The following is an 18,189-nucleotide window of genomic DNA, read 5'->3' on the forward strand; positions in this document are numbered from 1 at the left end:
TGGGGTGGCGAGTACAGGGGAATGGGATTCACTGTAAGATTTTGACGATTGCAATCTTACAGGCAGAGCAGATTAGGAGCTACCAGAATGGCCAGCACTGGTACAGGCACCGATCTCTCAGTGCCCAACACAAACCAGGAGATTTCAAGACAATGGTTTATGCGATCACCAGTGAGTGGGTTAAGGCAGTTTGATCCATGTGCATCACCACCCCTAACCCCACTCCCAAACCGAGGGAGGGTCCCAGGTCACTGGCTGGGAAGTGTAATCTCTCTCTATCCCTGATTGGCTCAGGGGAGAGAGGCTACCACTTCCAGAAGTAGGGAGAAGTCAGCATTGTCCCAGAGGACTACAGGGTCTGATCTCTCATCCTAGAGCATCGAAGGGTGGTGGGTTTAACCAGAGAGTCATTCCAATTCAGGCAAGGAGAGAGACTTTTCAGTAAAACCTTTGACTAGGTTCCACATAGCAGACTTATCAAGAAGACAACATGCACATGGGATACAGGGTAATTGGATAGAATGGATTCAAAATTAGCTCAGTTGTAGGATACAGAGAATGACGACAGAAAGTTGCTTCAGTGACCGGAAGCCAGTGTTCAGTGCTATGCCACAGCAATCTGTGTTGGCTGCCCTGTTATTCGTTCATTATATAAATGACCTAGGTGAGTATGTTGGTAGGCAGAGGTTGGGTTGTAAGTTAGTGGAAGGCACAAAGATTGGTTAGCTGGTTAACAATGAGGTTGTGTCTTGGCCTACAAGAAGGTATAAACAGGAGAGTCAACCAGGCAAGAACTCAACCCTGAAAAGTGTGAGGTGATACACTTTGGAAGGAGTTATTTGACAAGAAAGTATTCAATGAAAGGCATGACACTAGGAAGTTCTGCGGAACAAAGGGACCTTGGCATGTTTGTCCACAGATCTCTGAATGCAAAAAGGCTTGCTTGTAGGATGGTGAAAAAGGCATTTGGGACACTTGCCTTTATCAAACCATGATGTGGACGTGCCGGTCCACTGGGGTGGACAAAGTTAAAAATCACACAACACTAAGTTAGAGTCCAACAGGTATATTTGGAAGCACTAGCTTTCAGAGCAACGCTCCTTCATCAAGTAATGCTTCCAAATAAAACTGTTGGACTATAACCTGGTGTTGCGTGACTTTAACTTTATCAATTGTGACACAGATTACAAAAGCAGGGAAGTCACGTCAGAGCTGTATAGAACTTTGGTGAGACCACACGGTGTGTGGTTCCAGTCACCACATTCCAGGAAGGATGGATTAGCACTGGAGGGGGTGCAGAGGGCATTCACCAGGATGCTGCCTGGGACGGTCCTGAGGGAAGGTTGGATAGGATTGGGCTGTTTTCCTTGGAGCAGTGAAGACTGAGGAGTGATCCGATTGAGATGTACAAGATTGTGAGGGGTATGGACAAAGTGGATAAGGAGCAGCTTTCCATTTTAGTTAAAGGGTGAGTTACGAGGGGACATGGGTTCAAGGCGAGGGGCAGGAGGTTTATGGGGGATGTGGGGAAAAGCTTCTTGCCCAGAGGGTGGTGACAGTTTGGAATACTCTGCCTGGGAGAGTGGTGGAGGCGAGGTGCCTCATAACCTTTAGAAAGCACCTGGATGAGCGCTAGTCACATCAGAACATTCAAGGCTATGGATCAAGTGCTGGGAAATGGAATTAGGTTGAGGGTCAGGTATAGGTCTCGTCAGCTCTGTATGATTCTATGAGATTGAGAAGATTGGACCTTCAGAGGACACTGTAGTTGGTGTGCGGACATGCCAGTGGTGGAGCCAGAGGGTGAGAATAGTTTCTGGATGTGGTAGCGTGTGGGTTCAGTGAGACAGCAGCAACCTGGGCTAGAATGGAGCACTGAATGGCCACACAGCATCCCGATTGTACTTCCGTTGGAGTTTTGTTTCTTTAAATGTTCCTTCCTGCTCGGCGGGCCTGAACAGCAGCACACCCCTGCTCCCCCTAGGCTCCCCCCCCCCCCCCCCCCCCCCAAACCCGTCAGTAACACTTGGGTCTCTGAGCAGAGAGGTGTTTCAGTGTGGGCTAGATTTGAAAAGAAAAGGTTATACAAGTAAGCAGTTAGAGACAAAAAAAACTGCAGATGCTGGAATCCAAGGTAGACAGGCAGGAGGCTGGAAGAACACAGCAAGCCAGGCAGCACCAGGAGGTGGAGAGGTCAATGCCCCCGGTGTAACCAGGTTCCTGAAGAAGGCTTACACCCGAAACGTTGACCTCTCCACCTCCTGATGCTGCCTGGCTTGCTGTGTTCTTCCAGCCTCCTACCTGTCTACAGGAGTAGACTGTGTCAATTTTTCCCTGCCCTCATCGGTCAGCTGTCTCTGAGGGAGTCCTGCTCTGGGCTTCCCACTTGGAGCTCCCCAGTTGTTGCAGCCCTCTCTAATTAAGACCCTCGTGGCCTTTGCTAAGCGTTTTATTCACGGTGTGAGTTTGCAGCATCAGCAAGTGGAACAGTCTATATCAGCGACAGGGGAAGACCACTTGACTGTGTGGTGCTCCCTGCACAACCTCAACACCAACAGCTCCAATACTCAAAGCCATTAATAACCAGCTCGACAGTGACAGCAGCAAAGGGCACAGAGCTGGATTTACAATCGGATGAAAACCTGTAACAAAGAGTCACTTACTGTAAACTGAATCTGACACCCGCCCATGATGTAATCCAGGAACGAGTGCATCTTGTGGATCTGCAGGTCAGGAAGAACGGCGATTATTTTCAGCAGCAGAATCAGAGCCTTCACTCAGATGCTGTCAATGATAACCACTACCATGTTAAAATACTTGAAGGTGTGTGGGAAACATGCTTACCAAAGGCTCCTCAGACTGCACCTTCCAAACCCGTGACCACCACCATGTTTTATTGGAGCAGAAGTTGAAACTTTATTGCTGGAACAGCACAGCAGGTCAGGCAGCATCCAGGGAACAGGAGATTCGACGTTTCGGGCACAGGCCCTTCTTCAGGAATTCCTGAAGAAGGGCCTGTGCACGAAACGTCGAATCTCCTGTTCCCTGGGTGCTGCCTGACCTGCTGTGCTGTTCCAGCAATAAAGTTTCAACTTTGATCTCCAGCATCTGCAGACCTCACTTTCTCCTCCTTATTGGAGCAGAAACCTAGAATACCCTGCCACAAGGTGTTATCATGTAGCGCTTCTAGGACTCAGATTGAGTAAAGGTAACGAGGATCATGCAGGTGAGGTGCGAAATAGAATTGAGTCAGAGATCAGATGCAATCTAGATGGATGGCAGAACAGGTTGGAGGGGCTGAATGGCCTCCCTATGAGGGAACATTGAGCAGGGTGGGTCAATACCCATTGGACTTTGAAGGAATGAGATCCTGTTAAAATACAGAAGATCCAGGGGGGCCTTTGGCACCAGGAAGGTGGTTCCTCTTCTGAGGGTGTCTGGAACGAAGCAAAACAATATGAAAATAAGAGGTCTCCCATTTCAGACAGAGCTGAGGAGAAATGTTTCCTCTCTGAGGGTCCCGCGTTTGTGGAATTCTCTCCCTCAAGAGAGCAGTGAAAGCTGAGTAATTGAATATTTACGGCTAAGGGGGAGAAGCAAGAGAGCCAAGGGTCAGGGGGAGATTGGAATGTGGAGTTGAGGCCACATTCAGATCAGCCACAATCTTAACAAATGGTGGAGGGGACTGAGGGGGCAGAATGGCTGATCCCTAATTGCCTTGTGTCGCTGATGTGGGAGTTCACAGCAGCTAACGCTAATTGAAAAATGGCGTTTGTCCATTCGCTATGTCTGAAAGCCAGTGACAGAGAAATCAGCACAGTTCCTTTAGCCTTGTGGAGAAATTGCCCATCTCAATTGTGAATCCCTGTCCCCCAGAGGTTTACTTTGCTGGCAGGAGCAAGATGGGGGTTAGTCAAAGCAGACACCAAGACTCAAACTCTATAATATCCCAAAACACAAGGAGCAAACTGCCAACAACATAGCTACCTCATGGGCAGGGAGGGAACTGGGGGGTTGGGCAGATGACAGGGGCAGGAGTAAGGAATAGAAGGAGACCCATTGTTAGGCAGAAGATTGAAAGAGCACATCTCAATATTCAAGGGTCATACGAAATAAGAGAAAGAGTAGACCATTCAGTCCTTCAATACTGCTTCTCCTTCAGCTGCAACTTCACTTACATTATATAGCCCTCGACTCGCTTCGTGTCTAAAATCCTCATTGTTGAGTACAACAGCTGAGCACCCACAGGTAAGGAATTCCAAACATTCACAACCCTGTGCATGAAGAGATTTCTCCTCAACTCAGACCCAAACACCAACTCCCTGCAGTGTGACTGTGAGCTCTACAGATCAAGTCTCTCCAACCATTTGTGGGGGGCAGTGAGAGACAGTCTGACACAATCTACTGAGCTGGGTCCTCTATCATCGGGGTTTATAATGCTTTAGGTTTTCATATCTCCGGGCAGTCAGAAGTGAAAGTAGGGGAGTCTCACTTTACAGTGGTTGAGAATGACGATGCCAGAGTTCTTATAGTTTTTCTTCTTGACTTTGTATTTGTGGTTGATGCATTCCCATTGAACCTGCAAGGAGACAAAGTACAGATGGGGACAACAGAGCTTATTGGGTTTTTCAGCAGCATGGAGCTAACAGAGCTAATGCATTTCTATGGAATGATGAACGTTCAACTGGAGAAAGTGCTTTCCTTACCTGTCTGCCATCCATTGCCCCACGCATTTCTACAAAGGTCGATGTAAATTCTCCAATAAAGTCGTGTTTGCCATTGGAGTCCCAATCCCAGACTATCAACTGAAAGGCAAGAATACAACAACTGAGCATCCACAGTATGTTCACGTACATTTGGGGACAGCCAATGCCTCAACGCAATATACAGCTCATCTGCACACATCAGAAAATGAAACTGAAAATTAATTTCACACTGACAAGACACCAAGTTGTACAGACAAACCTACGAATTAGGAGCAGGAACAGGCCATCATCCTTTTAAGCCTGCACTACCATTTAATACGACTGTTCTGATCATGGGCTGATCTCCTCCCACCCTCAATACCCTTTTGTTGGTCACAAATCTATCTATCTCCACCTTAGAAATAGTCCATGGCCCAGCCTCCCCTATTCTCTGGGGAAGAGAGCTCCAAAACCTCATGGCCCACTCTGAGAAGCAAATTTCTCCTCATGTCCTGCTTAAATTTGAAGCCCTTTAAACAAAGTCTCTGAGTCCCAGCCTCTCCCACGAGGGAAACAACTTTTCAGAATCCAGCCTGTCAGGATCTTTTTGTTTCAAGAAGATCACCTCATTCTTCTAAACTCTAAGGGGGACAGAGTTTTGGGTTCTGTATCTAAGGAAGGATGTGCTGGTGTTGGTGTCCAGAGGAGGGTTACAGAATAATCTTGGGGATGAAGGACTTGTTATATGAGGAGCATTGAGGACTCTGGGTCTGTACTGGATAGAATGTAGAAGGATAAGGGGGGGGGGGGGAGGGGGATCTGATTGAAACTTACAGGATATTGGGAGGGCTGGTTGGAGTGGATGTGGAGATATTTTCACGAGCAGGTGAGACTACGATCCAAGGGCACAGCCTCAGAGTGAAGAGAGGACTCTTCCGAACTGAGATGAGGAAGAATTTCTTCAGCCATTGGGTGGTGACTCTGTGGAACTCATTTTCACTGAGGGCTGTGGAGGCCAAATCATTGAGTGACTTTAAGAAGTTCTCGACATAAGATTCTTGATTATAGAGTCATAGAGATGTACAGCACAGAAACAGGCCCTTCGGTCCAACTCGTCCATGCCAACCAGATATCCTAACCCAATCTAGTCCCATTTACCAGCACTTGACCCATATCCCACTAAACCCTTTCTGTTCATATACCCATCCAGATACCTGTAACATGTGGCTAAGTAGAACTGGCAGTAGAAGTGCACATCAAAATATTTCTTAGATGTAATGAGGGTTTCTGTCTCTCCTACTCTTACAGGCAGTGGGTTCCAGACTCCCACCACTCTCTGTGTGAAGAACTAAATTCCCTCACCTCCTCTAAACTCCCTGTTCCTTATCTTAAATATAATTATTCCTTTAAAGGTGTGCAGCTCACGTTAAAAAAAATTGTCAAACATTAATGGAGTACTGGGTACAGCTAAAGACAACAGAATGGCAAATTGATTCCATTGATTCATTGGAAAGTTCCATAACAGCACCCTCTTGTGGTCATTTGAATATATGTATATACCAGAATAAACCCATTTTAGATTAGATAAGATTCCCTACAGTGTGGAAACAGGCCCTTCGGCCCAACAAGTCCACACCGACCCTCCGAAGAGCAACCCAGACACACTTCCCCTCTGACTAATGCACTTAACACTATGGGCAATTTAACATGGTCAATTCACCTGGCCTGCACATCTTTAGACCGTGGGAGGAAACCCACACAGACACGGGGAGAATGTGCAAACTCCACACACACAGTTGCCCGAGGCTGGAATCGAACCTGGGACTCTGGTGCTGTGAGGCAGCAGTGCTAACCACTGAGCCACAGTGCCACCCTATAATACAGGGTTGACTTTCTATGGCACAGTTTTAGTCTGTCCTGTACAGGTATAATATCAAGGTGGAATTGTGGATGCCCTCAACCAAACCCATTTGGATTGGATAAGCTTATAACAATTCTGCAGAGAAATTGCAAGGTTCTTAGTTTGCTGAGTAATTAGTCATAGAATCATAGAGATGTACAGCACAGAAACAGACCCTTCGGTCCAACTTATCCAAGCTGACCAGATATCCTAGCCTAATCTAGTCCCACTCACCAGCATTTGACCCATATCCCTCTGAACCCTTCCTACTCATATACCCATCCAGGTGCCTTTTAAATGTTGTAGTTGTACCAGTCTCCACCACTTCTGCTGGCAGCTCATTCCATACATGCACCACCCTCTGTGTGAAAAGGTTTTAAAAATTCAGTCTTCGCAGAAAGGCAGTTTATACATGTGACTGAAACTAACGCAGAGAATGCTAGAGAAACTCAGCAGGTCTGGCAGCATCTCTGGAGAGAAAGATAGACTTAATGTTTTGAGTCCAGTATGACTGCGTCAGAACAGAAAGTGGTTGCAAAGTTATAATGATAGAGGCAGGGGTTCAGGGGTTGTTAATGGGGGAGAAATGATGATGTAAATAGATACAAATTTAGGTGGGAAAGAGAGAGAATTGGTTCTTTTTACTAAGTGCCAAATAATTGAGCTACAAACATGACATGGCTGTGGGGAAGGTGGGAGACAGAACGTTTCAGAAATGGGGAACAGACAAAATGTGATCAGTTTCTGAAGTTCTTGATTTCAGTATTGAGTCCTAGAGGCTGTAAAGTGTCAAAGCGGGAGATGTAGCATTGTTCCACGATCTTACATTGTGCTTTGTTGGAACATCGGAGAAGGCCCTGGTCAGAAATGTCAGCAAGAGAGCAGGCTTTATGTGAGTGCACTGTCCTTCCGAGGTGACCCAGGAGCAGGTATTAGTGGAAGACTGGGAGAGCCCAGTCCCAAGTGAGAGGTTTCCAATACACACATGGAGTGCCTCAAGAGGTCTCTCACTGTTTACAATATCCTGGATGTTCCTGATAATCCAACTGTTAGTGGGAGTGTAATGCAGGAAAAGTTGTTTGTTTTGGACAGGAGAACAAAAGAACAGAATATTATCGAAATGGAGGAAAACTGCAGAAAGCTGCAACACAAAAGGACTTGGGGGAGGGGGGGTTTGTGCAGTAAACACAGAAAGCCAGCACCCAGGTGTGGCAGGTAATCAGCAAGGCTAATGGAATGCTGGCCCTTATTTCAACAGGGTTGGAGTATAAGAGTAGGGAAGTCTTACTGTAACTGTACAAGGTGCTGGGGAGACCACACCTGGCGTACCGTGAGTAACTTTGATCCATTTATTTGAGAAAAAGACATTATTTCATTGGAGGCAGCTCAGAGAAGGTTCACTAGGAAGATGCTTGTACGGAAGGACTGTCTTATGAGCAAGGGCTAAACTGGCTGGGATTCTACTCACTGGAGTTTAGAAGAATGAGAGGCGATCTCGTTGAAACACAGAGGGGGCTTGACAGAGTAATTGGTTACAAATATAACTGAGCTCCTGCCATAGTGTTAGCACCAAAGGCAAACAGTCATTTAAGATTCTGTGGATGACAGGAGTAAAGCACAGGAAGGGGAGTTTCGATAATCATGAAGAACACATTTACAGCCAGTAGATATGAGCATAGAAGATAGAACAGTACAGCACAGTACAGGCCCCTTGGCTCTCGATGCTGTGCTGATCTTTTACCCTACCTAAGATCAAGCTAATATCTGGCGATTTGACCAGATATAATCATGTGTACAAATTTGAATACAATTCATAATGTTATCATGTGTACTAATGTAAAGTAGATTAAAGGAGCAAATTTCTGCAGATGCTGGAATTGAAAACAACGCATTAGGTTGGGATATCTGGTCAGCATGGACAGGTTGGACCGAAGGGTCTGTTTCCATGTTGTACATCTCTATGAATCTATGAATTTATGAATGCCGGAGATCACAACAGGTCAGGTAATACTGCTGAATACAGAGAAGAATATTGGAAACATGTTATCTGTAAAAATGATCTAAAAGCTTGCTTTACAGTAAATCAGAGAATTGTGTGCCATCTCTGAAGGGTACACCTCACATGCTTACAGAATTAAACACTTAGACAAAGAAACCTGATTTGGTCTTTGGAGAATCAATGAGTTAAATAATGTCCCTTTCAACAGGGATTATGAAGTAACTGTAAATTGTCTACGAGAATGTCATCCAGTCAATAATTTGCAGAACACTGGGGAACTATTGTCAGCAGGACAGATGTTTTTCAGAACTAGATCTAACAAGTGCCTATCTCCACGTTGAATTAGATGATGATTCAAAGTCATTTTTGAATTAAGACCCAGATGGGTCAGTTTCATTTTCACTGCCTGCCATTTGGCTGTTTCTCTAGCCCCTGGACCTTTGAGGGGCTGATGAATCAAATGTTGGATGGAATTCACGGAGGAGAATGTTACTTGAGTGACAGCCTTATTTCATCTCCAAATAGGCAGCTGCGTGGTGACAGCCTGAAGGTATCCTTTCAACATTTGGAAAAGCACAGCGATAAATGCAAAACATTTCAAAATTCTATCGAGTATCTGGGTCACAGGGTAAACAAGAGAGAGAAAGTGAGGACTGCAGATGCTGGTAAAGCACAGCAGGTCAGAGAGCATTCAAGGAGCAGGAGAGTCGATGTTTTGGGCACAAGCCCTTCACCAGGAATGGTGATGCCAGGATAGCACTGCAGTAAAGACAAAGATGATTATCCCTCATTGCTAAATATATAAATATAACACTTGACACACATTGTTCACTGCATTACCTGCATTGTGGCAGCGTACACACATTTCCATTGGCTTTGTGTACACTGGGAAGTCCTGAAGTTGTGAAAGTTGCTATATAAGTGTAATTTCTATGCCAAAGGTTTGTTTACTTTAGCAATCGGTGAAGGAGAGAAAAATAATCTTCCTCTTGACCAGCCGACCCCACAAGCTGCCTGCCCCATCCTGACCCTTGCTTTTTCCCTCATATTTTTATGGGAAAAGTCCACCTTTAGGGCAGGACATCAGCAGGGACCAGAAGCTGCTCACAGCCCCAGTCTCATTCTGCTAACTGATGGTTAGCACTGCTGCCTCACAGTGCTAGGGTCTCAGGTTCGACTCCTGCCACGGGCAACTGTCTGTGCGGAGTTTGCACATTCTCCCTGTGTCTCTGTGGGTTTCCTCCGGATGCTCTGGTTTCCTCCCACAATCCAAACATGCGCAGATCAGGGTGAATTGGCCATGCTAAATTGCCCATAGTGTTCAGGGATGTGTAGGTTAGGTGGATTAGTTGGGTAAATGTAGGATAATAGGTTAGGGAGAATGGGTCTGGGTGGGTTACTCTTCAGAGGGTTGGTGTGGACTTGTTGGGCTGAATGGCCTGTTTCTACACCGTAGGGATTCTATAATTCAAACCCAGGCCTGTCCCTGGACGGGTGCAGCTCCAACAACAATCGAGAATCCTGACACCATTTCGAACAAGCCAGTCCTTTTGACTGACTGACGTCTCATCCACCACTGCCAACACTCACTCCCTCCAGCATCAGTGTGTACCATTTATAAGATGCATGCAGCAACACACCAAGGCTTCTCAGACAGCACCTGCCAAACCCACGACCACTTGCAGCTGGAAGGACAAGGGCAACAGATACATGGGAACACCACCCCCTGCACGTTGCCCTCCAAACTTCAGGGTTGGAGGATTTGAGCAATTGGAAGAGGCTGAATAGGCTGGGGCTGTTTTCCCTGGAGCATTAATAGCTGAGGGATAACCTTATAGAGGTTTACAAAATCATGAGGGGCATGGATAGGAAAAATAGACAAGTAACTTCCCTGGGGTTGGGGGGAGTCCAGAACTAGAGGGCATAGGCTTAGAGTGAGAGGGGAAAGATATAAAAGGGACCTAAGGGGCAAATTTTCACACAGAGGGTTGAGCGTGTATGGAATGAGCTGCCAGAGGAAGTGGTGGAGGCTGGTTCAATTACAGCATTTAAAAGGCATCTGGATGGGTATATGAATAGGAAGGGTTTAGAGGGATATGGGCCAAGTGCTGGCAAATGGGACTAGATTAATTTAGGAAATTTGGTCGGCACGGAGAGGTTGGGCTGAAGGGCCTGTTTCTGTGCTGTATGACTCAATGACCCTAAGGAAGTGGGGACAGAGTTTGCCAGAAGATTAGCTTAAAGTGAAGTGATGATAAGTTTCTGATCATTTTTCTTTTAGTTGTAGTGTCTCTTTAAGGGGCTGAACTTTGGTTGATTGGTTTATTGATGGCTTTCTGGGATACCGGTGTTGCTAGGTGGGGTGTGGGAAAGTGTAATGCTGGTGTCTGTAAATAAACATACTGTCAGAAAAAGAGGTGTGTTTAATTTAATATTGCACCATCTGGCATGGGATCCAACTAACAATGCACTTTTCAGGAATCTATAATTCACTTCATCCTCTCCGATACACATTATTCCAAATTGTTTCACTCTCAGTGTACATCCTTCCCCATTTCCATCATCTACAAGCTCTAACCTAAAACAACACACTGTCTGACCCAACGTGGGCAATTCACAGGAGCTCAGCCAATACACACCACTATCGAACCCTGTGCTATTCTGGACATACTTCATGACAAATCTGTCATTTTTAGTCTTTGGATGTGAAGCTGGTAAAGCACAGCAGGGGGGAGCATCTGCAAGGAGGAGACTCACTCAGCATGGGGGGAATGGCCTTACTGTTTACCCTCTCCGTGAAGAGGGAGCCTTGAGCCCTTACTAATGTAACAGATACAAGGTGTGACACATGGTGGGGTGGTGGGGGGTTGGTCTACACACTGAATTTTAAGCGGGGGGGAGGTGGGAGGAGGAGGGTGGCGCGGTTGCAGTTATCATGGACCACTGCTGTGGGAAGAAAGATGGGTCATCAACTGTGGGGATTGGCAGTAGTGTCCTGGTGTGTGTGTGTGTGTGTGAGAGTGATGGGGATGTGTGTGTCTGTGTGTGTGTGAGAGAGAGAGAGTGATGGGGATGTGTGTGTGTGTGTGTCTGTGTGTGTGTGTGTGAGTGATGGGGATGTGTGTGTGTGTGTGTGAGAGTGTGATGGGGATGTGTGTGTCTGTGTGTGTGTGAGAGAGAGTGATGGGGATGTGTGTGTCTGTGTGTGTGTGAGAGAGAGTGATGGGGATGTGTGTGTCTGTGTGTGTGTGAGAGAGTGATGGGGATGTGTGTGTGTGTGTGTGTGTGTGTGTGTGTGTGTGAGAGAGAGAGAGTGATGGGGATGTGTGTGTGTGTGTGTGTGTGTGTGTGTGTGTGTGTGTGTGAGAGAGAGTGATGGGGATGTGTGTGTCTGTGTGTGTGTGAGAGAGTGATGGGGATGTGTGTGTCTGTGTGTGAGAGAGAGAGTGATGGGGATGTGTGTGTGTGTGAGAGTGATGGGGATGTGTGTGTCTGTGTGTGTGTGAGAGTGATGGGGATGTGTGTGTGTGTGAGTATGTGTGTGAGAGTGATGGGGATGTGTGTGTCTGTGTGTGTGAGAGAGTGATGGGAATGTGTGTGTGTGTGTGTGAGAGTGATGGGGATGTGTGTGTCTGTGTGTGTGTGAGAGAGAGAGAGTGATGGGGATGTGTGTGTGTGTGAGAGAGAGAGTGATGGGGATGTGTGTGTCTGTGTGTGTGTGTGAGAGAGTGATGGGGATGTGTGTGTCTGTGTGTGTGTGAGAGAGAGAGAGTGATGGGGATGTGTGTGTGTGTGAGAGAGAGAGTGATGGGGATGTGTGTGTCTGTGTGTGAGAGAGTGATGGGGATGTGTGTGTGTGTGTGAGAGAGTGATGGGGATGTGTGTGTGTGTGTGTGTCTGTGTGTGTGTGTGTGATGGGGATGTGTGTGTGTGTGAGAGAGAGTGATGGGGATGTGTGTGTGTGTGTGTGTCTGTGTGTGTGTGTGTGATGGGGATGTGTGTGTGTGTGAGAGAGAGAGTGATGGGCATGTGTGTGTCTGTGTGTGTGTGAGAGAGAGTGATGGGGATGTGTGTGTGTGTGTGTGTCTGTGTGTGTGTGTGTGATGGGGATGTGTGTGTGTGTGAGAGAGAGTGATGGGGATGTGTGTGTGTGTGTGTGTGATGGGGATGTGTGTGTGTGTGAGAGAGAGAGTGATGGGGATGTGTGTGTCTGTGTGTGTGTGAGAGAGAGAGAGTGATGGGGATGTGTGTGTCTGTGTGTGTGTGAGAGAGTGATGGGGATGTGTGTGTGTGTGAGAGAGTGATGGGGATGTGTGTGTGTGTGAGAGAGTGATGGGGATGTGTGTGTGTGTGAGAGAGAGTGATGGGGATGTGTGTGTGTGTGAGAGAGTGATGGGGATGTGTGTGTGTGTGAGAGAGAGTGATGGGGATGTGTGTGTGTGTGAGAGAGTGATGGGGATGTGTGTGTGTGTGAGAGTGATGGGGATGTGTGTGTGTGTGAGTATGTGTGTGAGAGTGATGGGGATGTGTGTGTCTGTGTGTGTGAGAGAGTGATGGGAATGTGTGTGTGTGTGTGTGAGTGAGAGTGATGGGGATGTGTGTGTCTGTGTGTGTGAGAGAGTGATGGGACTGTGTGTGTGTGTGAGAGAGAGTGATGGGGATGTGTGTGTGTGTGTGAGTGCGTGAGAGAGTGATGGGGATGTGTGTGTGTGAGTGAGAGAGTGATGGGAATGTGTGTGTGTGAGTGAGAGTGATGGGGATGTGTGTGTGTGTGTGAATGTGTCTGTGTGTGAGAGAGTGATGGGAATGTGTGTGTGTCTGTGTGTGAGAGAGTGATGGGGATGTGTGTGTGTGAGAGAGAGTGATGGGAATGTGTGTGTGAGTGAGAGTGATGGGGATGTGTGTGTGTGAATGTGTCTGTGTGTGAGAGAGTGATGGGAATGTGTGTGTGTGAGAGAGAGTGATGGGGATGTGTGTGTGTGCGTGAGAGAGAGAGTGATGGGGATGTGTGTGTGTGCGTGAGTGAGAGAGTGATGGGGATGTGTGTGTGTGTGAGTGAGAGTGATGGGGATGTGTGTGTGTGTGAGTGTGTGAGAGAGTGATGGGGATGTGTGTGTGTGTGTGAGTGTGAGAGAGAGTGATGGGGATGTGTGTGTGAGAGTGATGGGGATGTGTGTGTGTCTGTGAGTGTGTGTCTGTGTGTGAGAGAGTGATGTGGATGTGTGTGTGTGTGAGAGAGTGATGGGATGTGTGTGTGTGAGAGAGAGAGTGATGGGGATGTGTGTGTGTGTGAGAGAGAGTGATGGGGATGTGAGTATGTGTGTGTGTGAGAGAGTGATGGGGATGTGTGTGTGTGTGTGAGAGAGTGATGGGGATGCATGTGTGTGTGTGAGAGAGAGAGTGATGGGGATATGTGTGTGTGTGAGAGTGTGATGGGGATGTGTGTATGTGAGAGAGTGATGGGGATGTGTGTGTGTGTGTGTGATGGGGATGTGTGTGAGAGAGTGATGGGGATGTGTGTGTGTGTGTGTGAGAGAGTGATACGTAGAACAGTCCATTTTCCGAGTTACACCTGGCACCACTCCCGATCTCTTCCTCCGCTACATTGATGACTGCATCGGCGCCACCTCGTGCTCCTGCGAGGAGGTTGAGCAATTCATCAACTTCACCAACACATTCCATCTCTGACACCTCCCTCCCCTCCCTGGACCTCTCCATCTCCATCGATGACGACCAACTTAACACTGACATTTTTTACAAACCCACTGCCTCCCACAGCTACCTGGATTACGCCTCTTCCTACCCTACCTCCTGCAAAAATGCTATCCCATATTCCCAATTCCTCCGCCTCCACCGTATCTGCTCCCAGGAGGACCAGTTTCACCACAGAACACACCAGATGGCCTCCTTCTTTAAAGTGTAATTTCCCTTCCCATGTGGTTGAAGATGCCCTCCAACGCATCTCATCCACATCCCATCCCTCTGCCCTCAAACCCCACCCCTCCAACCACAACAAGGACAGAACCCCCCTGGTGCTCACCTTTCACCCTACCAACGTCCGCATAAAGCGCATCATCCGCCGACATTTCTACCATCTCCAAACGGACCCCACCACCAGGGATATATTTCCCTTTCTACCATCCGCAAAGACCGTTCCCTCTGTGACGACCTGGTCAGGTTCATGCCCCCCAACAAACTACCTTCCCGTCCTGGCACCTTCCCCTGCCACCGCAGGAATTTCAAAACCTGCGTCCACACCTCCTCCCTCACCTCCATCCAAGGCCCCAAAGAAGCTTTCCACATCCATCAAAGTTTTACCTGCACATCCACCAATATCATTTATTGTATCCATTGCTCCCGATGCGGTCTCCTCTACATTGGGGAGACTGGGCGCCTCCTAGCAGAGCGCTTTAGGGAACATCTCCGTGACACCTGCACCAATCAACCCCACTGCCCCATGGCCCAACATTTCAACTCCCTCTCCCACTCTGCCGAGGACATGGAGGTCCTGGGCCTCCTTCACCGCCTCTCCCTCACCACCCGACGCCTGGAGGAAGAACGCCTCATCTTCCGCCTCGGAACACTTCAACCCCAGCGCATCAATGTGGACTTCACCAGTTTCCTCATTTCCCCTACTCCCACCTTCCCCCAGTTCCAACCTTACAGCTCAGCACTGTCCTCATGACCTGTCCTACCTGCCTATCTCCTTTCCCACCTATCCACTCCACCTTCCTCTCTGACCAATCACCTCCATCCCCACCTGCATCCACCTATTGTACTCTTAGCTACCTTCTCCCCAGCCCCACCCCCTCCCATTTATCTCTCCACCCCCGGAGGCTCACTGCCTCATTCCTGATGAAGGGCTTTTGCCCAAAACATCGATCCTCCTGCTCCTTGGATGCTGCCTGACCTGCTGTGCTTTTCCAACACCACTCTAATCTAGACTCTGATCTCCAACATCTGCAGTCCTCACTTTCACCTGTGTGAGTATGCCTGTGTGTGTATATGCCTGTGTGTATATATGCCTGTGTGTGTATATGCAAGTGTGTGTATGCCTGTGTGTATGCCTGTGTGTATGCTAGGTGTGTATGCCTGTGTGTGTATACGCCTGTGTGTATACACCTGTGTGTATATGACTGTGTGTATATGACTGTATGTATATATGCCTATGTGTGTGTGCCTGTATGTGTATATGACTATATGTATACACCTATGTGTATATGACTGTATGCATATGCTTGTGTGTGTCTATGCCTGTGTGTGTATGCCTGTGTGCCTACATGCCATGTGTGTGTATGCCATGTGTGTATATACCATGTGTGTATATGCCTTTGTGTGTATATGCCTGTGTGTATATACCTGTGTGTGCATACACTTGTGTGTACACATGCCTGTGTGTATGCCTCTGTGTGTGTATGCCTGTGTGTGCATATGCCTGTGTGCCTACATGCCTGTGTGTGTATGCCATGTGTGTATATACCATGTGTGTATATGCCTTTGTGTGTTCATGCCTGTGTGTTTATACCTGTGTGTGCATACACTTGTGTGTACACATGCCTGTGTGTATGCCTCTGTGTGTGTATTCCTGAAGAAGGGCTAATGCCCGAAACGTCGATTCTCCTGTTCCCTAGATGCTGCCTGACCTGCTGCACTTTTCCAGCAACACATTTCCATCTCTGATCTCCAGCATCTGCAGACCTCATTTTCTCCTCTGTGTGTGTATGCCTGTGTGTGCATATGCCTGTGTGCATATGCCTCTGTGTATATGCCTGTGTGTGTATATGCTTGTGTGTATATGTCTCTGTGTGTATATGCCTGTGTGTGTCTACGCCTATGTATGTATATACCTGTCTTTGTATGCCTATGTGTGCCTACATGCCTGTGTGTGTGTGCCTGCATGTGTCTGTGCCCGTGTGTCTGTGCCCGTGTGTGTCTGTGCCTGTGTGTGTATGCCTGTGTGTGTATTTGCCTGTGTTTATATGCCTGTGTATGCATATGCCTGTGTGTGTATATGCCTGTGTGTATGCCTCTGTGTGCATACATGCTTGTGTGTGTATGCTTGTGTGTATGCCTGTGTGTGCATATGCCTATGTATATGCCTCTGTATGTATACCTGTGTGTATATGCCTGTGTGTGAGTATGCTTCTGTATGTATATGCCTGTGTGTGTATGCCTCTGTGTATATACCTGTGTAAGTCTGTGCCTGTGTGTGTATGCCTGTGTGTGTCTGTGTCTGTGTGTATATGCCTGTGTGAGTATATGCCAGTGTGTGCATATGCCTCTGTGTGTATGTCTGTGCCTGTGCATGTATGTTTGTGTATGTCTGTGCCTGTGTGTGTATGCCGGTGTGCGCCTGTACCTGTGTGTGCATGCCTGTGTGTGTCCGTGCCTGTGTGTATGCCTGCGTGTGGCTGTGCCTGTGTGCATCTGTGCCTGTGTGTGCCTGTGCCTATGTGTGCATGCCTGTGTGTATATGCCTGTGTGTGCCTGTGTCTTTGTGTGTATGCCTGTGTGTCTGCCTGTGTCTGCCTGTGCCTGTGAGTGTATGCCTGTGCCTGTGTGTGTGTGCCTGTGTGTGTATGTCTGTGTGTGTGCATGCCTGTGTGTGTATGCCTGTGTGTGTCTATGTCTGTGCATGTATGCCTGTGTGTGCCTGTGCCTGTGTGTGTATGCCTGCGTGTGCCTGTGCCTGTGTGTGTATGCCTGCGTGTGTCTGTGCCTGTGCCTGTGTATGCGCCTGTGTGTGTATATGCCTGTGTCTGTGCCCGTGTATGTGTCTGCGCCTGTGTGTGTATGCCTCTGTGTACCTGTGCCCGTGTGTGTATGCCTGTGTGTATATGCCTTTGTGTGTATGCCTGTGTGTGCCTGTGCATGTGAATGCCTGTGCCTGTGTGTGCCTGTGCCTCTGTGTGTATGCCTGTGTGTGTCGGTGCCTGTGTGTGCCTGTATGTATATGCCTATATGTCTCTGTGTCTGTGTGTCTCTGTGCCTGTGCCTGTGTGTGTATGCCTGCATGTGCCTGTGTCTGTGTATGCCTGTGTCTGTGTATGCCTGTGTCTGTGTATGCCTGTGTCTGTGTGTATATGCCCGTGTGTGCCTTTGCCAGTGTGTGTCTGTGCCTGTGTGTGCCTGTGTGTGTCTGCTCCTGTGTGTATATGCCTGTGCGTACCTGTGCTTGTCTGTGCCTGTGCGTGCCTGTGTGTGTATGCCTGTGTGTGTCGGTGCCTGTGTCTGTCTGTGCCTGTGTGTGAATGCCTGTGTGTGTATATGTGCCTGTGTGTGTGTATGCCTGCATGTGCCTGTGTCTGCATGTGCCTGTGTGTATGCCTGTGTGTTTATGCCTGTGTGTGCCTGTGCCTGTGTGTGTATGCCTGCATTTGTCTGTGTCTGTGTGTCTGTGCCCGTATGTGTATATGCCTGTGTGTGTCTGTGCCCGTGTATGCCTGTGCCTCTGCCTGTGTGTGCTTCTGCCTGTGTGCCTCTGCCTGTGTTTGTGCCTGTGTGTATATGTGCCCATGTGTGACTGTGCCTGTGTGTACCTGTGCCTGTGTGTGCCTGTGCCTGTGTGTGCCTGTGCCTGTGTGTGTCTGTGCCTGTGTGTGTCT

The 18,189-nt window shown here is 48.0% G+C and overlaps 1 protein-coding gene across 2 annotated transcripts in view; it reads right to left on the bottom strand.

Annotated features, from left to right (window-relative positions):
- cpne4b (copine IVb) overlaps positions 1-18,189 on the bottom strand; it is a 383,963-nt gene that overhangs the window by 43,913 nt on the left and 321,861 nt on the right. For both annotated transcript variants that reach the window (XM_087978484.1, XM_043719590.2), the window contains 3 exons: positions 4,707-4,805; positions 4,493-4,579; positions 2,664-2,723 (listed from right to left, as the gene is read on the bottom strand). In XM_087978484.1, the coding sequence (XP_087834610.1) occupies positions 2,664-2,723; positions 4,493-4,579; positions 4,707-4,805 (246 nt within the window). The remainder of the gene's footprint in view (positions 1-2,663; positions 2,724-4,492; positions 4,580-4,706; positions 4,806-18,189) is intronic.

Source organism: Chiloscyllium plagiosum, unplaced genomic scaffold, assembly GCF_037043375.1.
Source record: "Chiloscyllium plagiosum isolate Xiang-an unplaced genomic scaffold, Cpla_swu_hap1 HiC_scaffold_34, whole genome shotgun sequence".
NCBI lineage: Eukaryota > Metazoa > Chordata > Chondrichthyes > Orectolobiformes > Hemiscylliidae > Chiloscyllium > Chiloscyllium plagiosum.